Source organism: Pongo abelii, chromosome 1 (genome assembly GCF_028885655.2).
Source record: "Pongo abelii isolate AG06213 chromosome 1, NHGRI_mPonAbe1-v2.0_pri, whole genome shotgun sequence".
Classification (NCBI taxonomy): Eukaryota; Metazoa; Chordata; class Mammalia; order Primates; family Hominidae; genus Pongo; species Pongo abelii.
Genome location: NC_071985.2, coordinates 2,268,850 through 2,293,104, shown reverse-complemented (window position 1 = coordinate 2,293,104; position 24,255 = coordinate 2,268,850). Strand labels below are relative to the sequence as shown.

General features: G+C 40.5%; 2 protein-coding genes across 2 annotated transcripts in view; one reads left to right on the top strand and one right to left on the bottom strand.

Moving 5' to 3' along the window:
* SCCPDH (saccharopine dehydrogenase (putative)) overlaps nucleotides 1–19,420 on the top strand; it is a 49,030-nt gene extending 29,610 nt beyond the window's left edge. The window contains 7 exon segments of the mRNA NM_001133324.1: nucleotides 6,274–6,404; nucleotides 7,011–7,128; nucleotides 7,943–8,062; nucleotides 8,157–8,213; nucleotides 16,103–16,214; nucleotides 17,641–17,722; nucleotides 18,779–19,420. Coding sequence (NP_001126796.1) covers nucleotides 6,274–6,404; nucleotides 7,011–7,128; nucleotides 7,943–8,062; nucleotides 8,157–8,213; nucleotides 16,103–16,214; nucleotides 17,641–17,722; nucleotides 18,779–18,884 — 726 coding nt within the window. The 3' untranslated portion in view covers nucleotides 18,885–19,420.
* A 3,531-nt stretch (nucleotides 19,421–22,951) lies between these two features.
* LOC112129364 (kinesin-like protein KIF28P) overlaps nucleotides 22,952–24,255 on the bottom strand; it is a 71,329-nt gene continuing 70,025 nt past the window's right edge. Inside the window, 1 exon segment of the mRNA XM_054542740.1 lies at nucleotides 22,952–23,592. Coding sequence (XP_054398715.1) covers nucleotides 23,440–23,592 — 153 coding nt within the window. The 3' untranslated portion in view covers nucleotides 22,952–23,439.

Sequence of the window (24,255 nt, the reverse complement as noted above, 5' to 3'; positions counted from 1 at the left end):
GGCGTGGTGGCAGGTGCCTGTAATCCCAGCTAGTCTGGAGGCTGAGGCAGGAGAATCATTTGAACCCGGGAGGCGGAGGCTGCAGTGAGCTGAGATCACACCACTGCACACACTGCAGTGAGCTGAGATGGTGCTACTGCACTCCAGCCTGGGTGGCAGAGCGAGACTCCATCTCAAAAACAAGTTTATTTTGCCAAGGTTGAGGACACACCCGTCCCATGACACAGCCTCAGGAAGTTGTGACGACATGTGCCCGAGGTGGTGGGGACACAGCTGGTTTTATACATTTTAGGGAGACATGAGACATTAATCAATACGTGTAAGAAGTGGGAGGGAGCTTCCAGGTCACAGACGGTGAGACACAGCGGTTACATTCTTTCCAGTTTCTGATTAGCCTTTCCAAAGGAGGCAATCAGATATGCATCTATCTCAGTGAGCGGAGGGGTGAAGTTGAATAGAATGGGCAGCAGGTTTGTCCTAAGCAGTTTTCAGCTGGAGTTTTCCTTAGTGATTTTGGGGGCCCAAGATACTTTCCTTTCACAAGAGTAATCAGAATCAGTCTATGATTCAATTTTTTTTTTTTTTTTGAGATGGGGTGTCACTCTGTCACTCAGGCTGGAGTGCAGTAGCACGATTTCAGCTCACTGCAACCTCTGCCTCCCCAGTTCAGGTGATTCTCCTGCCTCAGCCTTGTGAGTAGCTGAGATTACAGGTGTGCGCCACCACTCCCAGCTACAACTTTTAATATATAAATAAAAAGCTTAAGAGAAAAAGGATAAGGAATAGCTGCAGAACAACAGTGTAGTGCCAGGCCTGGGCAACCTGTCAGGAAATTTGTTAACCCTACCTTAAGATATGTCAGAATCCGACCATTTTTTTTTTTTTTACCACTTCCCTTGCTACCACCTGTTCTACAGTCTACGCTCAACATAACAGCCACTGTGATCCTTTTCAGACATAACCTAGACCATGTCACTCCTCAGCTCAGAATTGCTGCATTCAGAAAGCAAGCCTAGTCCTTATAGTAGTGTGAATGGTTGTAAATGATCTGGCCCCAGTTACCTCTCTAGCCTTCTCTCCCACACTTTGCCCCTGTTTGTTCTCCATTGACACTGACTTCTGCTCCGCTCCTTGAACACACGTGCACACTCCTGCCTTAGAGCTTTTTTACTGGCTGTTTCCTTTGCCTGCAAACAGTTCTCCCAGATATTTGCATGACTAACTCCCTCACCTCCGTCAAGTCTTTTCTGAAATGTCACTTTCCTAACTGAAGCCTGTCCTGACCATCCTATTTAAAATTGCAAACCAACTCCCTTGCCTGGCATTACCCATTCATTTTATCTGCTGTCCTTTTTTGCTGTGGTACTTCCCACCTTCGAAATTCTATGTATTGTATTTTCTATTGCTTTATCACTCTCTCTAAATGTGAGCACCGCTAAAGGAGGAATCTTTCTCTATTTAATTCACTGAACATCTAGAACAGTGCTGGTCACATAATAGCATCTCAATAGTTGTTTGTCGAGTGAATTCAGTGGACAAGGCTAGCGTAACTTTGATTTGAAAACCCTGCAAGAACAATTCCATAATGGAAAAGTTCAGTCTAGCCTCATAGGAACATAGATGTAAAAATCCTAAACAAAATTTAGTAAATTAAAAGTAGTGATATATACACAGAATAATATATTTTGGCCAGATTGGTTTTAGAGCAGGAATGCAAGGTTTAACACTGTATAATCTGTATAATTTACCTCATTATCAGGCTAAAGTTAGAAAATCATATGATCATGTCAGTAGAGAAGAGTAGGTAGATAAAATGTAGTATCCATGATTAAAATTTACAGCAAACTAACAATGGAAGGGAAGATTATTTTTTTAAAAAAGCTATAACAACCTGGATGTGGTGGTGTGCACCAGTAGTCTCAGCTACTTGGAGGGTGAGGCAGGGATAGTTTGAGCCCAGGAGTTCAAGGCTGCAGTAAGCTATGATCACACCACTATATTCCAGCCTGAATGTCAGAGCAAGAGACCCCATCTCTTTAAAACAAACAAACAAAAATTGTAAGAAGTGTGATACCCAGTGTTTAACATTAAAAACTTTTGCTCTGACATCAGGAATAAGACACAGATGCCCACTATCATTACTTCAGCCAGATCCTAGCCAGGAGAGTAAGGCAGGAAAACAGAAATGAGCTGCAAATAGATTAGAAAGGAAGAAACAAAACTGTTTCCTATGGACGATATAACTGTGAATGTAGAAAATTAAAAAGAACCTACAGATAACATTAGCATTAATAGAAGAGTTCTGTGAACTGCTGGAAAAACTCTTTTCCAAATAAGGTCACATTCTGAGGTGCTGGGGGTTAGGTCTTCAACATATCAAGTTCTGATTCTGGGTGGGGATGCAATTCAACCCATAACAGTGTCCTTCTAGGAATGTGTCCGTTTCTCCTAGGTTATCTAATTTGTTGGCATACACTTGTTCATAGTATTCATTTATACTCCTTTTTATTTCTATAAGGTTGGTAATAATGTTCCCTCTTTTATTCCTGATTTTAGTAGTTTGGGTTTTCTTTCTCTTTTTTTGGTCTGTCTAGCTAAAATGTGTCAGTTTTGTTGACCTGTTCAAAGAACCAAGTTTTAGTTTTGTTGATTTTTCTATTCTGTTTCATTTATTTCCACAATAGTTTTTATTGTTCCTGGATATGAAATTAATATAAAAATCAGCTGTATTTCTGTATGCCAGCTACAGTTAGAAGGTGATTATTTTTGTAAAAAACACCATTTATGATAGCATTAAATAAATCAAGTACCTAAGAGTAAGTAATAGAAAGTGTACAAGATTTCTGTGAAGAAAACTGTAAACCTTTATTGAGGGACCATAAAGAAGACATCAATTGAAGGATGCAGCATATTCATGGATTAAAATATGAATCCATTTTGTAGTTAATTTTCTTTGAATTTGTTTATAATCTCATACAATTCCCATCAAAATCACAAACAGGTTTTTTTGTTTGTTTTGCTTTGATGTGCATCTTGACAAGCTGTTTCTAAAATGTATGTGGAAACTCAAAGGGCTGAGAACAGGCAAGATATTCTTGAAAGAGAATAAGGCAGAAAGACACTCTTGGGTATCAAGACCTGTTATTAAGTCAGCGTAAACCCTTGACATATGGTAAAGGGGCTTTTCCTATCATTTTTCTTTTCTTTTTACAAATCCGTTTTTATTGGTATTTATTTACTTTTCATTAGTTCAAATCCTTGAGGAGTACAGCATCAGAGAGCCGCTGTGACTAGTGGCCTAGGCAGGAAGGGTGCTTTGGAATTCAGCACACATCGTGCCACTGTTTCCGTGGGCGCACGTTACCTTTCTCCACGTTACTCTGGTTTTGTTTGGTTTGCTGCCAGGCGTCAGTATTATTATTTGTACACATAAGTGCATCTCCTGCCCAAATCAAATCTCATTTTATCTCAGCCATAAATACCTTCAGTTTTAAGAAGAGCTGTGTCCTCCCTTTGGTTCTGGAGATCCCGCTGACGGCAAAAATGGTCTTGGCCCACAGCTTTCCAGGCATACTTGTCGTTTAGAATTCCTCCTCCCAGCAGGCCTCCGGGCTTCAAGATGGCAGGAACAGCAAGGGGGCTTTTCGGTAGATGATGTTGGGACAATTGAGTATCTACTTGGAGAAAAAATGGAATTGGATTCATACTTTTGCACCCTGTACAAAAATCAAGTTTAGATGGATTATGGATGCCCTCACGGTTGGGAATGGCTTTTACAAAAAGACAAAGAGGCATTAAATGTGATGAAAAAGTGATACACTTGTGTACTTTTAAAATTGAGAATGTTTCCCAAAACACACGGTTAAGAAAGTCAGAAGGCTAGCTGCAGTGTAGGAGTTATTTACAACACGTGATAAATCCTGACATCACAATTTTGAGCATAAGAAGCCAAATGCTCAGTAATAAATCTTGCTTGATTGCATTTCTGTAAAGCTTAGAAACAGGCAAAACGAATTGTACTGTTTAGGGATGAATTCTTAGGTGATTAAACTCTAAAGAAAAGAATTTTTCTTGATTACTGTAAAGGCAGGACAGAAGGAGGGCCTTCTTAGTTGCTGGTTACCTGTAGTTCTTGACCTGGATGTTTACATGTATGTTGGCTTCATAACATACATGAATATACAATTTAATAAAATTGTATTAGGTACGTCTCTATATTTTTCTGTGAAAGGCAAATAGTTTTTTAAATTGAATGTAATTTTTTCCTTTTTGATGGCTTAGTTGTATAAGAAAATATGTTTACATTTTTAAAAAGCTGTTTTCTCCTGGTGTTTGGAATCTTCAGGTTTGTAGAGATTCACATAGGCTCTTTTGGCTAGGCTCAGATTGAGTAGATAACAAATCAAACCTTTAAGACTTTAGTTCTGTTGTAGTTTTAATAAAACAGAAGAAATAAATCTGTACCAGAATGAAAGTTAGATTTGATATCTCTGCTTTTCAGTATCATCAAAGCTGAGATAGGAAAACCTGAATCTTTGGATGGTTTTATTGTTTCTCTTATTTTGTTTATTAACAATGAAAGATACCTTCATATCTGCCTCACAGATATCCCTCTTTGAAAATCTTGTGACAGAATTAGTTTTTAATCTTTCTGAATTACTCTGTTCACCTAAACAATGTAAACAATATAGAAGGAAGGACATAGTACAGTTATGTACAATCAGTATAATAAATGAAGTTTATTCATGTAATAGAGAATTAAAAGGCCCACCTAGAGGTTGGGAAAGAAAGGTCAGTGCTAGGCCGGGCACAGTGGCTCACGCCTGCAATCCCAGCACTTTGGGAGGCCGAGGCAGGCGGCTTGCCTGAGGTCAGCAGTTCGAGACCAGCCTCGCCAACATGGTGAAACCCCATCTTTACTAAAAATACAAAAATTAGCCTGGCATGGTGGCAAGTGCCTGTACTCCTAGCTACTTGGGAGACCGAGACAGGAGAATTGCTTGAACCTAGGAGGCAGCGGTTGCAGTGAGCTGAGATCGCGCCATTGCACTCCTGCCTGGGCGATAAGAGCAAGACTGTCTCAAAAAAAAAAAAGGCCAGCGCTGTGATAGTAAATTCAGAGGTTGTGTCCTCTCCTGGGGTCTCATCTTAGCCACTCCTTTCTCGGTGGTGCTGGAGGTAAAGGTTGGGGAAGCTGTGAAGAGTACTGGTAGAGGCCGGGCGCGATGGCTCACGCCTGTAATCCCAGCATTTTGGGAGGCCGAGGCGGGTGGATCCCCTGAGGTAGGGAGTTCGAGACCAGCCTGACCAACATGGAGAAACCCTGTCTCTACTAAAAATTCAAAATTAGCCGGATGTGGTGGCGCATGCCTGTAATCCCAGCTACTTGGGAGGCTGAGGCAGGAGAATCATTTGAACCCAAGAGGCAGTGGTTGCAGTGAGCCAACATCGTGCCATTGCACTCCAGTCTGGGCAACAAGAGCGAAACTCTGTCTCAAAAAAAAAAAAAAGATTATTGGTAGAATGGAAGGCACTGACAGCCCAAAGTCTCATGAAAGGATGAAAAATCAGTGAATAAATGAGAGTCTGAGTAAGATCAAGCAAATACTAAGGACTCTGTACTGGCTGTGATACCAAAAAGAAATCAAGGGATTGAGGAAAGCAATTAAAATACAAATCATTATTAGTGAACTTTAAATTTTTTAAACAATTATTTTACCAAGACTTCTGTAGGAAGACAGATCTATAACTTGGGGCTAGAGTAAGAGGCGTTGGAGGTAGACGGGGAACCAGGTGTAACAGGATGGAGAGATGGACAGTACACAGTGTATGTATGCATAAATGTGCACATGGACATATCCGGAAATGTTGAGGAATTTGTGTAGGATTGAGAGAGGATTAGGGTGGCTATTCCTGCAGGTCATATGGGGCAGAAAAAAAAGGATTAGAGTGGCTCATCTTGAAGGAATATGGTCAATTAGTTGAGTAAAATTGATGAAGTAAAACTAAATAACTTATTACAGAATATAAAGAATGATAGGAGGGGAGAAGAAAGGGCTTCTCTTTGTGTAAATATTGGGTATGATCAAGCTAATGAATGTGACTGCTCCCTAGCTGGTCATGAACATTCACCTCAAGATTATTAAATAAGGGATTATGTCTTGTCCAAATATAAATGAAATATTGTTTGTAATAATGATAAGTTACTTGGCTTTACATTTTAGTAACTACCCCTTAAGACATGTTTCTTTAACTCTTGAAATATTTTATTAGGGGTTGAGCATTCATGATGGTACCTGGAAGTCAGCAATTTATGGTTTTGGAGATCAGAGTAATTTGAGAAAACTACGAAATGCATCCAATCTGAAACCTGTCCCGCTTGTTGGTCCAAAATTGAAGAGAAGGTATATTAACTTAAAATCCATTTTTTATATATCTAGTCTAAATATATTGTTGTTGGGTTGGCTATTAATAAAGTATGTTACTAAGAAAAGCTTGGAGACTATTTTGTAGTAAGTTCAGAATTGTTTTCACAGATAAATAAGATATAATTAATACATTACCATAAGCTTAAGTACTTCATATATAATAAAACATTTGAATCCTAGGAAATAAGTGAATTTTATGATGACTTTTCACTATCAGTATAGATATTAACTGTCAACTAAATTTTATGTGAGAACTTTTTTCTTTTTTAAAAATTTATTTTAGTTTAGTTTTATACTGCAGGACATGTGTGAGAAGTTTAGAGATAAGAATTTAGGGTTGGGCTGTTGAAAGGAGCATTCTGTTTTTTTTTTTTTTTTTTTCTTTTGAGACAGAGTCTCTTTTTGTTGCCCAGGCTGGTCTCAAACCCCTGGCCTTAAGTGATCCTCCTGCCTCGGCCTCCCAAAGTGCCGAGATTACAGGCGTGAGCCACCATGCCCTACCACTGATTTGCGTATTCAGACATTTACCAGCCAAAGTTGTAATTGCAGGAAATGCAAAATATTCATAGGTCTGTCTTGCAGGTGGCCAATTTCTTATTGTCGGGAACTCAAAGGTTATTCCATTCCTTTTATGGGATCTGATGTGTCTGTTGTAAGGAGGACTCAACGTTACTTGTATGAAAATTTAGAGGAATCACCAGTAAGTATATGTGGTTTATTTATCAATAAAGAATATTCTGTGTGTGTTACAGTTCTCCTATCTATTCAGTGTGGGATATTTTTGTTTATAAGGCAGAAAAAGGAAGAGCTAAATAATACATGTTTCAGCCTCTGGAAATATACAGAATCATTAGGGTAGAACATTTTGTATTTTACAGCCTTGTCTTTTGATTCAGATCTGGCTGCTGAATATCTTTTTAATGTAACACAATAGCAGCAAATTCAATATGGGAAATCCTGCTATCATAAGCACCCCAGAATCCCTGTTTAGCGTTTCAGTTGCTAGAAACTCTTTTGCTTGTGGAAATGTCTGGAACCCTTTCTGTCGATTCTCTCCTTGCCACACCTGGAGTGCCGTCCTGATGCTTTTGGTGAGGAAAGTAATTGCTTTCATTGCGGAGACTTCAGGAGGAAACTATATTTCAAGTTAAAAGGTGGAGGGCATTTTCTCATAGGAGTCTGCATTCTGTAATGTATGATTGCTAAGCTCAGATATATTAGGGATTATGTAGATTTTTGTGCCCAAGTAGGGGAAGCTAATTACTATTTATAAACAATTTTCTTTAAAAAGTAGACTATCATACTTCCTGTTCACCAGGTCTGACAAAACAAACAAAAAATAGGCTCCCAATGTCTGGTTTCTGAACAAGATTTCAGAACATAATGCATTTGTAAAGTGGAAACTGCTTTTGTTCCACATTTGTGATGGAAGGGAAAGGTACAAGTAGCTAACATTCTTACTTGGTCCAAAATGTAGGGAGTAATGTTCTAACTTTGTATTCTCCATCATCTAGGTTCAGTATGCTGCGTATGCAACTGTGGGAGGCATCACCTCTGTTATTAAGCTGATGTTTGCAGGACTCTTCTTTTTGTTCTTTGTGAGGTTTGGAATTGGAAGGCAACTTCTCATAAAAGTAAGTAAGATTTTATGAAATTAGATTGTTTTTATTAGAAGTATTTTCCATGAGTTTTAAAAAAATATCATTGATGTTTTTTTTTTCCCTTTAGTTCCCATGGTTCTTCTCCTTTGGCTATTTTTCAAAACAAGGCCCAACACAAAAACAGGTAATCCTTTCTTTTGTATTCAGACACTAAGATAATATTTTTCTTTGTTTTTACTTTTCCTCAGTGCAATGATGGTATCATCTAACACTTGACAGGGCACTCACTATGTTTCAGATACTCTTTTAAGTTCTTTATGTAAATTAGATTATTCAGTCTTTTCAAACACCCCTTGAATGTAGGTATTATTATTATCTCCATTTTACACATCAGAGAACTGAAGCACACAGAGGCTAAGAAACTTGCCCAAGTTTCTCCAGCTAGTACATGGCCCAGCTGGGATGAGAACCCAGCCATTTAGCTCCAGAAACTGTTCTCTTCACTTCCAGGAATCTCAAATATTCTTCCTCCTCCATTTTTCTCCTCTGTTGTCTTTTCCTTTGTGCCTCCTCTGCCCCCAGTTTCACTTCCTCTTCCACATACCCTGGATTCCGATGGGGGATCAAGTGAGTTTCTGTGTGTCCAGTATCCCCAGCAATGGGACTGCCTCATTTTCTACCATTTGGCTTACAGATCCCAACCCTGGCTCAGGCCTTGGGTCATTAGCTTTCATCTTCTTGACACCAGGCACTCCTGGGGGAAATCCCACTGCTGAACAGATGGTAGCAGCAAGTTCCCGTTTCCCCTTCTGTGGAATGTTAGCATCACTTGCCGATTCTTTTCCTTTTCATTAGTCTTGCCTCTTATCTCCTCTCAGTGGCTTTTTTCAAAATCTACCCAACTGCAGCTGTCTTCCCTATCTGCAAATTATCCCAACTCCTACCTCACTAAAATAATTGAGAGCACTGTTTTGTATCCCCTCAAATTCCTACCCTCAGACCTATCATCATTGTCCCCATCCTGACCTTCTTTCCCCCTCTCTGGATGACATATTCCCTGACAAGGCTAATCCCCCGCCTGAGCACTTAGTGTAGGCGCTGTGCAGGGATGCGCCACCACGCCCGGCTCATTGTTTTGTATTTTTAGTAGAGACACGGTTTCACTATGTTGGCCAGGCTGGTCTTGAACTCCTGACCTCGTCATCCACCCGCCTCAGCCTCCCAAAGTGCTGGGATTACAGGTGTGAGCCACCGCGTCCGGCCTCTTTTTTCTTTTTATTGTGGTAAAATACACAAAACACAAAATTTACCATCTTAACCATTTAAAAATGTTGAGTGGTATTAAGTACATTCATATTGAATAGGAGTGGTGAGAGAGGGCATCCCTGTCTTGTGCCAGTTTTGAAAGGGAATGCTTCCAGTTTTTGCCCATTCAGTATGATATTGGCTGTGGGTTTGTCATAGATAGCTCTTATTATTTTGAGATACGTCCCATCAATACCTAATTTATTGAGAGTTTTTAGCATGAAGGTTGTTGAATTTTGTCAAAGGCCTTTTCTGCATCTGTTGAGATAATCATGTGGTTTTTGTCTTTCGTTCTGTTTATATGCTGGATTCCATTTATTGATTTGCGTATATTGAAGCAGCCTTGCATCCCAGGGATGAAGCCCACTTGATCATGGTGGATAAGCTTTTTGATGTGCTGCTGGATTCGGTTTGCCAGTATTTTATTGAGGATTTTTGCATCAATGTTCATCAAGGATATTGGTCTAAAATTCTCTTTTTTGGTTGTGTCTCTGCCAGGCTTTGGTATCAGGATGATGCTGGCCTCATAAAATGAGTTAGGGAGGATTCCCTCTTTTTCTATTGATTGGAATAGTTTCAGAAGGAATGATACCAGTTCCTCCTTGTACCTCTGGTAGAATTCGGCTGTGAATCCATCTGGTCCTGGACTCTTTTTGGTTGGTAAGCTATTGATTGTTGCCACAATTTCAGCTCCTGTTATTGGTCTATTCAGAGATTCAACTTCTTCCTGGTTTAGTCTTGGGAGGGTGTATGTGTCGAGGAATTTATCCATTTCTTCTAGATTTTCTAGTTTATTTGCTTAGAGGTGTTTGTAGTATTCTCTGATGGTAGTTTGTATTTCTGTGGGATCGGTGGTGATATCCGCTTTATCATTTTTTATTGCATCTATTTGATTCTTCTCTCTTTTCTTCTTTATTAGTCTTGCTAGCAGCCTATCAATTTTGTTGATCCTTTCAAAAAACCAGCTCCTGGATTCATTAATTTTTTGAAGGGTTTTTTGTGTCTCTATTTCCTTCAGTTCTGCTCTGATTTTAGTTATTTCTTGCCTTCTGCTAGCTTTTGAATGTGTTTGCTCTTGCTTTTCTAGTTCTTTTAATTCTGATGTTAGGGTGTCAATTTTGGATCTTTCCTGCTTTCTCTTGTGGGCATTTAGTGCTATAAATTTCCCTCTACACACTGCTTTGAATGTGTCGCAGAGATTCCGGTATGTTGTGTCTTTGTTCTCGTTGGTTTCAAAGAACATCTTTATTTCTGCCTTCATTTCGTTATGTACGCAGTAGTCATTCAGGAGCAGGTTGTTCAGTTTCCATGTAGTTGAGCGGTTTTGAGTGAGTTTCTTAGTCCTGAGTTCTAGTGTGATTGCACTGTGGTCTAAGAGACAGTTTGTTATAATTTCTGTTCTTTTACATTTGCTGAGGAGAGCTTTACTTCCAAGTATGTGGTCAATTTTGGAATAGGTGTGGTGTGGTGCTGAAAAAAATGTATATTCTGTTGATTTGGGGTGGAGAGTTCTGTAGATGTCTATTAGGTCCACTTGGTGCAGAACTGAGTTCAATTCCTGGGTATCCTTGTTAACTTTCTCTCTCGTTGATCTGTCTAATGTTGACAGTGGGGTGATAAAGTCTCCCATTATTATTGTGTGGGAGTGTAAGTCTCTTTGTAGGTCACTCAGGACTTGCTTTATGAATCTGGGTGCTCCTGTATTGGGTGCATATATATTTAGGACAGTTAGCTCTTCTTGTTGAATTGATCCCTTTACCATTATGTAATGGCCTTCTTTGTCTCTTTTGATCTTTATTAGTTTAAAGTCTGTTTTACCAGAGACTAGGATTGCAACCCCTGCCTTTTTTTGTTTTCCATTTGCTTGGTAGATCTTCCTCCATCCTTTTATTTTGAGCCTATGTGTGTCTCTGCATGTGAGATGGGTTTCAACATAGTGTTGGAAGTTCTGGCCAGGGCAATTAGGCAGGAGAAGGAAATAAAGGGTATTCAATTAGGAAAAGAGGAAGTCAAATTGTCTCTGTTTGCAGATGACATGATTGTATATCTAGAAAACCCCACTGTCTCAGCCCAAAATCTCCTTAAGCTGATAAGCAACTTCAGCAAAGTCTCAGGATACAAAATCAATGTACAAAAATCACAAGCATTCTTATACACCAGTAACAGACAAACAGAGAGCCAAATCATGAGCGAACTCCCATTCACAACTGCTTCAAAGAGAATAAAATACCTAGGAATCCAACTTACAAGGGATGTGAAGGACCTCTTCAAGGAGAACTACAAACCACTGCTCAGTGAAATAAAAGAGGATACAAACAAATGAAAGAACATTCCATGCTCATGGGTAGGAAGAATCACTATCGTGAAAATGGCCATACTGCCCAAGGTAATTTATGGATTCAATGCCATCCCCATCAAGCTACCAATGACTTTCTTCACAGAATTGGAAAAAACTACTTTAAAGTTCATATGGAACCAAAAAAGAGCCCGCATCGCCAAGTCAATCCTAAGCCAAAAGAACAAAGCTGGAGGCATCATGCTACCTGACTTCAAACTATACTACAAGGCTACAGTAACCAAAACAGCATGGTACTGGTACCAAAACAGAGATGTAGATCAATGGAACAGAACAGAGCCCTCAGAAATAACGCCGCATATCTACAACTATCTGATCTTTGACAAACCTGAGAAAAACAAGCAATGGGGAAAGGATTCCCTATTTAATAAATGGTGCTGGGAAAACTGGCTAGCCATATGTAGAAAGCTGAAACTGGATCCCTTCCTTACACCTCATACAAAAATTAATTCAAGATGGATTAAAGACTTAAACGTTAGACCTAAAACCATAAAAACCCTAGAAGAAAACCTAGGCAATACCATTCAGGACATAGGCATGGGCAAGGACTTCATGTCTAAAACACCAAAAGCAATGGCAACAAAAGCCAAAATTGACAAATGGGATCTAATTAAACTAAAGAGCTTCTGCACAGCAAAAGAAACTACCATCAGAGTGAACAGGCAACCTACAAAATGGGAGAAAATTTTCGCAACCTACTCATCTGACAAAGGGCTAATATCCAGAATCTACAATGAACTCCAACAAATTTACAAGAAAAAAAACAACCCCATCAAAAAGTGGGCGAAGGACATGAACAGACACTTCTCAAAAGAAGACATTTATGCAGCCAAAAAACACATGAAAAAATGCTCACCATCACTGGCCATCAGAGAAATGCAAATCAAAACCACAATGAGATACCATCTCACACCAGTTAGAATGGCAGTCATTAAAAAGTCAGGAAACAACAGGTGCTGGAGAGGATGTGGAGAAATAGGAACACTTTTACACTGTTGGTGGGACTGTAAACTAGTTCAACCATTGTGGAAGTCAGTGTGGCAATTCCTCAGGGATCTAGAACTAGAAATACCATTTGACCCAGCCATCCCATTACTGGGTATATACCCAAAGGACTATAAATCATGCTGCTATAAAGACACATGCACACGTATGTTTATTGCAGCACTATTCACAATAGCAAAGACTTGGAACCAACCCAAATGTCCAACAATGATAGACTGGATTAAGAAAATGTGGCACATATACACCATGGAATACTATGCAGCCATAAAAAATGATGAGTTCATGTCCTTTGTAGGGACATGGATGAAATTGGAAATCATCATTCTCAGTGAACTATCGCAAGAACAAAAAACCAAACACCGCATATTGTCACTCATAGGTGGGAATTGAACAATGAGAACACATGGACACAGGAAGGGGAACATCACACTCTGGGGACTGTTGGGGGGTCGGGGGACGGGGGAGGGATAGCTTTAGGAGATATACCTAATGCTAGATGACGAGTTAATGGGTGCAGCGCACCAGCATGGCACATGTATACATATGTAACTAACCTGCACGTTGTGCACATGTACCCTAAAACTTAAAGTATAATTAAAAAAAAGTACATTCATATTTTTGTGCAGCCATTACCACCATCCATGTCCAGAACACTTTTCATCTTGCAAAACTGAAACTCTACACCCGTTAAACAATAACTCCTCATTTCTGCCTTCCCCCAGCCCCTGGCAACTGCATTCCACTTTCTGTCTCTATGAATTTGATGACTCCAAGTGCCTCATGTAAATGGAATCAATCTTTGTCTTTTTGTGACTGGCTTATTTCACTTAGCGTAAGGTCTTCAAGGTTCATCCATATTGTAGCATATGTTCGAATTTCTTTCCTTTTTAAGGGTGAATGATTGTCTGTTGCCTGTCTGGATCACATTTTGTATATCCATTCATTCATCAATGAACAAGTGGGTTGCCTCCAGCTTTTGGCTATTGCCAGTTATGCTGCTGCGAACATCGGTGTACAGATACCTCTTCAAGACTCTGTTTTAAATTCTTTTGGGCATATACTCAGAAATGGAATGCTATACTGTATGTAAATTATATATTTAACTTCTTGAGGAACCACTAAACTGTTCTGCAGAGCTGCTGCACCGTTTTACCTTCCCACCAGCAGTAGACAAGAGTTCCAGTTTCTCCTCATCCTCACTGACATCTGTTATTTTCTGTAATGGCCGTGAGGTGGTGTCTCATTGTATTTTTGATTTGCATTTACCTGATGATTATTAGTGTTGAACATCTTTTCATTTGCAATTATTGGCCATTTATATGTCTTCTTTGGAGAAAATATTTTCAAATCATATATTTGACAGAAGATTCATATCCAGAAAATATAGAGAACTCCTAGAACTCAATGACAACAAACAACCCAATTCAAAAATGAACAAAAGGACTTGAAAATATTTTCTGTTATTCTTTGGGTTGCCGTTTTACTTTGTGGATAGTGCGGTCTTCCATCTCATGGTTGGTAGTGCAGGCTTCCGTCTCTTGCTTGAACTTTTCATAGCCTTCCTATGGTTTCTTTCTAATCTGTCTTCCCGCTGCTGTCCAAGAGATCTTTCTAAGACAGAAAATCTGACCTTGTCATTGCCTTCTTTATAAAATGTTCCTGACCCACTGCTTTGGCAGTGATTCTTAACTGAGATTTCATATATCAGAATCATGGCCGGGCGCAGTGGCTCACACCTGTAATCCCAGCACTTTGGGAGGCTGAGGTGGGCCGGATCACTTGAGGTCAGGAGTTCGGGACCAGCCTGGCCAACATGGTGAAACCTCATCTCTACTAAAAATACAGAAATTAGCTGCACGTGGTGGTGCACGCCTGTAGTCCCAACTACTCAGGAGGCTGAAGCAGGAGAATTGCTTGAACTCAGGAGGTGGAGCTTGCAGTGAGCCGAGATCAGGCCACTGCACTCCAGCCTGGGCGACAGAGCGAGATTCCTTCTCCAAAAAAAAAAAAAAGAATCACCTAGGAAGCTTTTTTCACCTACACATGCCCTCATCCTGCTTCTGGACATTCTGATTCAGTAGGTCTGGAGTGGGGCCTGAAAGCATAAAGCAGTGGTTCCCAACTTTGGAAGAGAACTCCAAACAGATGACCAGAGGCTCTAGTTCAGTTGGTCTGGAATGCAGCCTGGGCACTGGGGCTTTCTAAATCTGCCCAGTGATGCTAATGTGCTGCCAGGGTTGAGAATCACTACTGTGGAGGAAGGAAGAAGGTTCCAGATTTGAGTGGTTTTGGAACCTACCCCTGGAGCACAACTGGCCGGAAGTCCATCTTCAGAGACGTGAGGCATCCTAGACCCTTCATGATGTAGTTCTGGATAGCACATAGGTTTCATTTTTCATTAAATTGGTAGTAGCCACCCAGAGACTATGCTGGGTTGGATAGTGTGTGTAGCCTGAGAGAAGATTAGAACCCATTAGTGTGGGCGCCATAGCAGGAGAGGGGACAAGTGTGGCATGTGTGTCTGACCTTGTCTGTACCCTCTTGAACTGTATGTTCTGGAAAGGCTATGCTACTGCATCCCTTCTTCCCTTTAAATAATGGGTTCTCCTTTCTGGAATCCATCTACTTTTGGGGTTTTAAAAAAACCATTAAAGTGTGTGTGTGTGTGTGTGTCTGTCTGTGTGTGTGTATACACTTTCAGAACCATTGCCCTCTGCCCCAGTAGATTAATAACACCCTCCTCTGAGCTATTCCTGTATGTTTTAGTTCGTGTCTCATTGTTATTTAATCTGTTTCTCTCTCTCTCCCCCTTCCCTCCTACTAAACTGTAAGCTCCAGCAAAGGCAGTGATCATATATTTATGTCTCAGGGCCTAACATGGTATCTGACCCTTAGCTGATACTTAATAAAAATGTGTTGATCATGATTGAATTCTTTATCACCTCATTCCTAAAGTTAGTGATTGTGAAAGATGCTAGGATAAGTCCTCTAGAATTTAATTTTTTGAGTCGAATTTTTACATCTTTAAGTGTAACAATTATATACCTGTACTCCAGGCCCATATTTCCATTACTCGCTGGCTGTTTTTGTCTTGTCGCCTCAAACAGGCATCTAAAACCAGATTTCTACATTCTGCCCCCCAATAAAAACTCTCTCTACTTCATCTTTATTTCCTCCCTATTTCTTACCACTCCCCTTCCCCGCAACATCACACCAGTCTTCAAAACTTACAGCTTCGAAGAATTAATTTTCACTCCCTGCTTAAATGATGACAGGATATTCTGGCAGATAAAATAATGTTTTCATCTATTGAAAATGTCTCACTTGAAATAGAATAGTTGGTTTTACTATGTTCCAGGAGGAAATGACGTATTTATGAAATGCGCCCTTTGCTTTCTCTTTCACAGATTGATGCTGCCTCATTCACGTTGACATTCTTTGGTCAAGGATACAGCCAAGGCATTGGTACTGATAAGAACAAACCAAATATCAAAATTTGTACTCAGGTGAAAGGACCAGGTATTTCACATATCACTTAAGAATGCTTGGGAATTTTATACTCTTAAGCTATAAAGTAGAATGCCATTACAATATATTCTTTTTAAAGCTTAATTGTTTTAGAAATACAGTTGTACAAATTAAGTAACTTTAAATTATTCTGTCAAAGGAAGATTGAAATTATTGATATAATCCAATTTTATTAGTGCATCCTTCCCTCTGGCTGTTTTTGGAGTATGATTCAGTAATTCAGAATGGCAAATTTTAATTAGTATTAATAGGAAAAGGGATTGGTTGATATTTACCTGTTTGAATTTCATATGCAAGTAGTATAATTAAAACATCAGTCAAATCTGTGCTCTAGGATTTCTTTACCCTGACATTGTTTGTAAAATGCGTATGCACACTTGCACTTTTCAAGGGAAGGGAATGGCTTCTGATAGGTTGTTAAAAGAATGTTGCCCAAAAACGTTCAAGAACTTTTGCTATACATTTTAGAGAACTATGCAGAGACAGACAGGTCCACTTGTGAACTGTGGTATAATTACTGTCAGAGACAGACAGGTCCACTTGTGAACTGTGATGTAATTACTGTCAGAGACAGACAGGTCCACTTGTGAACTGTGGTATAATTACTGTCAGCTCTGACAGGTCACAGGCTATACTTTTTTATTGAGACGGGGTCTCACTATGTTGCCTAGGCTGGGCTCTAGCAATCCTCCTGCCTCAGCCTTCTAAAGGGTTGGGATTACAGGCATGAACTGCCATGCCTGGCCCACGGGGGATTTTAATCAAGCCAGATGATAGTATGTTTCCATCTTGCCCTTTTCTCAAATTCCCACCTGACTTTTTAAGGTAAATTGACTGTATTTTCATTATTTAACAGGATTATAAATGCTAATGTTCCATTTGTTTATAAAGATTTTTTTAACTTATGTTTAGTCGTTTTTCTTTAAGAAAAAATTGAGAGGTTTTTTTTTGTTGTTTTTAAGTGAAGTGTGTGAATACAGATAGGGATCGGCTCAGTGTACAATAGAGAAACGAAAAACCTAGGATCATTGGCTTCAGTGATTGTCAAGAAGCAGTGCAGTGCAGTGGGTAGAAGTGTGGACTTTGGAACCAGCTGCCTGGGTGTGATTCTGGCTCAGTCACTACCTGTTAGTTTGGGCAAGTCACTTAACCTCTCTCTCTATGGGATAAAAGTAATATTGACCTTAAATAATTGTTATGAAAATTAAATGAGTTTAATAGATCTAAAGCACTTAGTACAGTTCCTAACACTTAATAAATACTTTCGATATGTTATTTTTGTTAAGTGACCAGAGTATCTATTGAAAAAAAATCTGCACACCTAGAGTAAGATATAAAATCTACCATTTGATTTTTGACGTGTTGAATGGATACTTCATGAATGCTTTCTTTTTCCTTGATCAACTGTTTTCTGCAGAGGCTGGTTATGTGGCTACCCCCATAGCTATGGTTCAGGCAGCCATGACTCTTCTAAATGATGCTTCCCATCTGCCTAAGGCGTAAGTTTGGTTTTCTTCCCATTAGAAGAGCTTTTTTATCTGTGTTATGTTTTAGCTTATTTTGATTTGATTTTCAGGCTTTGGGTTTGCATGTAAGCATTTATAGTTCAGTTCCTTTGCTTCAAAAATATAGGTAAATTAAAACTGTGAGAAGGACAGCTTCTTACCAGCCCAGAGTTGGTCCCAGAGGAACAACTGCGGAGGTAAATGAGAGGAGACAGAAAAGTTGGAGAGCCATAAGTTAACTTCAGCTCTTTATAAAGATAGTTCAAGTCCAGAGTCAGCCACTCAAAAAAGGTCCCTGTTGTTAAGTAGTATTACTAGGAGCCTCCAATCAGTGCTGAACTATACCCAGCTGGCAGTGGTAACCCTGACTGACACCAGCATAAATGGAACCATGGGATCCTGGCTAGATGATTATCAGACGTACTATCTTACTGGAGCATTTAGCTGTCACCCTAAAACTAGGCCAGCTTTTCAAATGAGCATAGGCTGCTGCTGAGAAGTGAATCAGGCATGACCTAAAACAGGATTAATAAAAGTAAAATTTGTATGTAGTAAAACCTAATTAAATTTTTTCAAATACTTAGGTTCCCATTGAAAATATTTAGTATTTATGAATGTTAGCTATTATATTTTTAAAAACTTCTTTTTCGTCCAATTTAAGTTCTGTTTACACTTTAATAATAATTAATTACCTAAATTTATTCCATTCGGGTCTTTCTTTAATCCCCGTAAGTCTGAGGACTGTCCTTGTAAACAGCAGCGGTTCTTCGGGGTGATGGCGCACAGTGCACCCATTGAACACATGCATGGAATGGAAACAGTATCACCAGGAACGGAGCCAGTCTAGATAGGGCTGGCCGTGGTGCAAGTTTCTCCTGACTAATAGCTACTCGCTCATTTGGCTGATTTTAGGAAGGAATCAAAGGTAGCCATGATTACCATGAAGACTTGGGTTTTCAGGGGTTCTGTAGCAATTTGATAGTAAGGCCTGTGAAATAGGAGACTGGAGAGGAGCTGAGTGCACTGTTTTCTCTTGTTGTTGTTTTATAGGGGCGGGGTCTTCACACCTGGAGCAGCTTTTTCCAAAACAAAGTTGATTGACAGACTCAACAAACACGGTATTGAGTTTAGTGTTATTAGCAGCTCTGAAGTCTAAACACTGGAAGAATTAACTGAAGTCATAACGTGCGCAAATTAACAGCTTCTCTATTTGATATCTGAAATTCTTCTGTAAGCCCATCTGAGTGTATGTGGAAACGATTGTCAAATCTAAAATATCTATATATTAAAAAGCAGGAAATTGTCCTAGCTTACCCTAAATTTCAAATCTCAGTTGATTTTGTGATTTTATTGCTTATAAGAGAGAACTCATATTTGACATATGTTTTTCATTGATGTGTTCCTGGTGAATTTTCACGAATGAGCTGGCAGGTCTAATGCGGGAGGCGGTGTCCCAGTCTGTGTTGCAGCAGCACTGCTCATCGAGGTGCACACCAGCGTTAGTGTCGGGCAGTAACTGCCGCTAGCCTTGCCGCAGCAGAAAGGAAATCTCACCTTCCAGTGAGTTTCTCCACATACTGTCTTGAGCCTTTGCTAAAGTAAACTGCACTTTTTGCTATTTTTGCCTAGTTTTTCACCGATCTATACTGATTTCGGACTGTTACCTAAGTTGAAAAATAAAAGGCTGTCAATTGAATGGTGGTTTAGTGTTTGGACCTGCCTATGTATTTGTATAGTGGTAGAAACATGCTGCTTAAGTGGCCTAACCTGTTTCTTGCCAATAAGTGGGCTTATCATTTTATCTTTAGTAATTCTATATCTGTGACTAGGTTTAAGGATACAGCTTATAAGCTGCTATCAATTTTCACTACCTAAGCAGAATTTTTCTCTAATTTACTTTTTGTATTTTATCTAGGTTTTACATGGAAGCCCTAAAATAAGGCAAAAGACTTTTTCTTTTGTAATAAGCATATAATAAACACATATATACATAGCAATCATGTTGTTCATTACCTAAACAAGACAGCCACTCCTTTATGGAATTTCTACTAAAAAGTGAGGAACATAAAATATTTAGGAATATTATTCGTGTTGGGAAACCCTTCTGTTCTGCCTGTAAGAAGAAGGGGGTGGGTATCTAAGTCGAAGAGGCCTGTAAGAAGAAGGGTGGGTATCTAAGTCGAAGAGGGAGTTCTTGGTGGTAGTATTGCCCACCCTAACTCTGCTTCCTCTGTCCTGGCCTGGTCATCACAAGATACAGATCCTCAGCTGTGCCCTAACTTGTGGGACCTTAGAAAAGGTTTTATCGGCTGTGAAATTAGAAAGCAGTACGGGTGCAATAGAGCCCACAACTAGCTGCACATCTGAATCACAAAACAGTAACAGGTTCCTCAGTGCCTCCAGCAACTTGTGTTCGGGAGGTCAGGAGGTCCAAGCCTCTGTGTTTTTGATATGCATTTGGGAACCGCTGGGTGAAGCTGCATATCCTGTCCCTGTTTCTAGCTTTGCAATGTATGCTCGAGCATTGACTCTGATTCTGAAGGTAGCAGTGTGACCCCGTCCTCTGGCTTGAGGTACATGTGTGTCTCATCCTGATTTTCCTTTTAATCCCCCAAGGTTCTGCCTGCTCCCATTTGCTGAAAGTATATGACTCACCTCAGTTGAGTAAACTGCTAATTGTCCAAAATGTTGAGGCTCAGTTCAAGACACAGAAGCCATTCCCGCTCCCAGTGGCCAGGCCCAGAGGACTGGAGTCTGCCTAGCCTCTACTGTTACTGGGTCTCACTGACAGAGTCTTCCCAGGATTCTGTGATACCTTTGCTGGCCCTGTCCTGCTGTCACCACGAGGTGCTCCGCACTTGGGCTCCAGGATTACAGCAGTTTTTTTAGTTCACTTGTGTATGTGGTCAGGGCCTGAGCTGCAAGCAAAACCCATGCCTCCCTTATGAATCCTTGGACCCTGCTCTTAAGCTGAAATCACTAGCCCAGATTACCTTGTCTTTCTAGAGGTTCCTTTTTGGAGCCCTTGACAGCCTCTCCTGCCAGTGCAGCTTTGGCGTCATCCTACTTGACCTTCCTTAACTTCATATTTTAGGGAGCAAGGATTGAGGTTGTCACCCCTTATTTTCTCCTTCCTGATTTTTTCTGCATGTCAGCCAGGACTCCCAGGGACAGTCCTGCACCGTCAGGCAGCAGGCCATCACGGTTAGGAATGCAGGCTCTGGCATCAGCCTCCGTGCTTACGGTGGCCTGGGCACGTTACTCAACCTCATCGAATATTGTGAGAATTAAATGAGCTAACATGTTTAGCACTTGGATTAGTGCCTGGCACATGGTGTAAGCACTTACTAAGTTTCAACATTATCACTACTGTTGTTATTAGAAGTCTATCTTTGGGCTGGGCACGGTGGCTCATGCCTGTAATCCTAGGACTTTGGGAGGCCGAGGCAGGTGGATCACTTGAGGTCAGGAGTTCGAGACCAGCCTGGCCAACATGGTGAAACCTTGTCTCTACTAAAAATACAAAAATTAGCTGGGCCTGGTGGCAGGTGCCTTGTAATCCCAGCTACTCAAGGAGGCTGAGGCAGGAGAATTGCTTGAACTCAGAAGGTAGAGGTTGCAGTATGCTGAGATCATGCCACTGCACTCCAGCCTGGGCGACAGAGCAAGACTCCGTCTCAAAAAGAAGAAGAAGAAGAAGAAGAAGGCGGAGGAGGGGGAGGGAGAGGGGGAGGGGGAAGAAGAAGAAGAAGAAAGAAGAAAGAAGAAGTAGTCTCTTTGGCCACAAAGATTTCTTTTTTTTTTTTTTTTAACTTTTTAAGTTCCGGGGTACATATGCAGGTTTGTTATATAGATAAAGTGACATGGGGGTTTGTCGTACAGATTATTTTGTCACCTAGGTATTAAGCCTAGTACCCATTGGTTAGTTTTCCTGACCCTCTCCTTCCACCCACTCTCCACCCTCTGAGAGGCCCCAGTGTGTGGTGTTCTCTTCTATGTGTCCATGTGTTCCCATCACTTAGCTTCCACTTATAGATGAGAACATGTGGTATTTGGTTTTCTGTTCTTGCATTAGTTTGCTGAGGATAATGACCTCCAGCACCGTCCATGTTCCTGCAAAGGATATGATCTCATTCTTTTTATGGCTACGTGGCATTCCATGGTGTGTATCTACCACATCTTCTCTATTCAGTCTACTATTGATGGACATTTAGGTTGATTCCATGTCTCTGCTATTGTGAACAGTGCTGCAACGAACATACACATGTGTGTCTTTATAACAGAACAAGTTATATTCCTTTGGGTATCTACCCAGTAATGGGGCTGCTGGGTCAGAAGGTATTTGTTTTTCGGTCTTTGAGGAAGAACCACACTGTTTTCCACAACGGTTGAACTAATTTCCACTTTCACCAACAGTGTGTAAGCATTCCTTTTTCTCTGCAACCTTGCCAGCATCTGTTTTTTGTTTGTTTTTTGAGATGGAGTTTTGCTTTTGTTGCCTGGGCTGGAGTGCAATGGCATGATCTTGGCTTACCACAACCTCTGCCTCCCGGGTTCAAGCGATTCTCCTGCCTCAGCCTCCCGAATAGCTGGGATTACAGGCATGCACCACCATGCCCGGCTAATTTTGTAGTTTTAGTAGAGTTGGAGTTTCTCCATATTGGTCAGGCTGGTCTCGAACTCCTGACCTCAGGTGTTCCACCTGCCTCAGCCTCCCAAAGTGCTGGGATTACAGGCGTGAGCCACCATGTCCAGCCTAGCATCTTTTATTTTTTGACTTTTTAATAATAGCCATTCTGACTGGTGTGAGATGGTGTCTCATTGTGGTTTGGGTTTGCATTTCTCTAATGATCAGTGGTGTTGAGCTTTTTATCATATCCTTGATTAAGACCCATCAGTCAATTTGTGGAATCAAGATTGGCTTCAAGATAGACTAACTCCTCGTAGATTTTTTCACTAACAGTTATAATGCCTGAACCGCAGACCCGACACTGAAAAGGTCCCATCATATGGGCACTCCTGCTGCTGAAAAAATGGAACATAACAGTATTTCAGATAAACCTGTGAGAAGAGGAAACTAAGTGGAGGTAGAATTCAAACTTGTTCAGAGAAAGATACAAAATGAGAGACGTGAAATAACCATCGTCTGTAGGTCTGACAGCAAGAAATAGAGATAGAAGAGCTTCATTGGAAGTTTTGAACTGTTCACCGTAAAAATATTAATGGTGAATGCTTATCCATCACGTCTGTGTGTCAGGCACCGTTCTAAGTGCTTTATGTTCTTAACCATTTGCAGTAAATACTGTTATCCTTCCCATAAAACAAGTGAGGAAAGAGAGGCTTAGAGAGGGGAAGTCAGTGGCCCCAAATCCTGCAGTTGATAAGTGATGGACTTAACCAGGATTTAACCCTAGGCAGTCTGATCCCAGAGCTCCGAGTGCTAATCGTTCACCCTCTCCTTCCTCCCACCCTCCAGCCTCAAATAGACCCCAGTGTGTGTGGTTCCCCTGTATGCGTCAGGAACGTAGGGCCATTCAAGCAGCCTTTAGGTTATAGAGATGATTTACAATCACATGGAAGGAGAGTTTTGCTTAAAACTGGTAGAAGAAATAGGTAAAGTAAGTGGGAAATGATGTAAGCTTGTTAGCTACACAAATCATCTTCACAACTCGAAGCCTGAATATCTTCAGTGTTCAGTTGGTGTATCTTCACTATTTGATATGCAATAAATATTCTCTCATCTTTTTCACTATAAGAGCAACGTCATTTTTCAGTTTCCACAAGCTGGATTCAAGTAGATCCCCCAAATCCTTAAACATCTGTGACCGTTGGTATATGAACAGTGGAAGCATTTGATCATCTTCCTAAAAAAAAAAAGTGAAAAAAATTATAATGATAGACCTTATGTCATCAGAATAAAAAATATTGTGTGTATATGAGTGGGGTGCCCATTAAGTTCCCCTTTGGGATAGAAAACTGCTTTTGAAAGCTGCTAGCAGAGGCAGTAAGTCACCTAGGAGCAGCTTTGTTTCGGATGACGCTAAGTTACTGCCAGTAGGGAAAACTGGTGAGATAATTCAAATATCTTCAATTGGAATGTTACTTACATAGTGTTTTAATACTGTCGAAGGAGTATTAAAGGAGTCTTGAGGAGCCAGTGGGTGTAGGGGCTCTCTCATTGGTAGGGTTTTGCCGATGCTTCCCCTAACCTGTGGAGGCAGTACCCCTGAGAACTAGGGATGCCCTGGGGCAGAGTCCTGGAGACAAATGGTGGAGGAGATGGTACCTTACTGGCTGAAAATGGGAACAGCAGAGAGCAGGTAGTGTGACATGGTGGAGTAGATGGTACCGCACTCACTGAAAATGGGAACAGCAGAGAGCAGGTAGTGTGACATGGTGGAGGAGATGGTACCGCACTGGCTGAAAATGAGAACGGCAGAGAGTGGCACTGGGATTCAGTTTCTATTTCCCTGAGTATTAGTGAAATGCCTGTTCAAATCCTTTGCCGATTTTTTTCGAATGTGCTT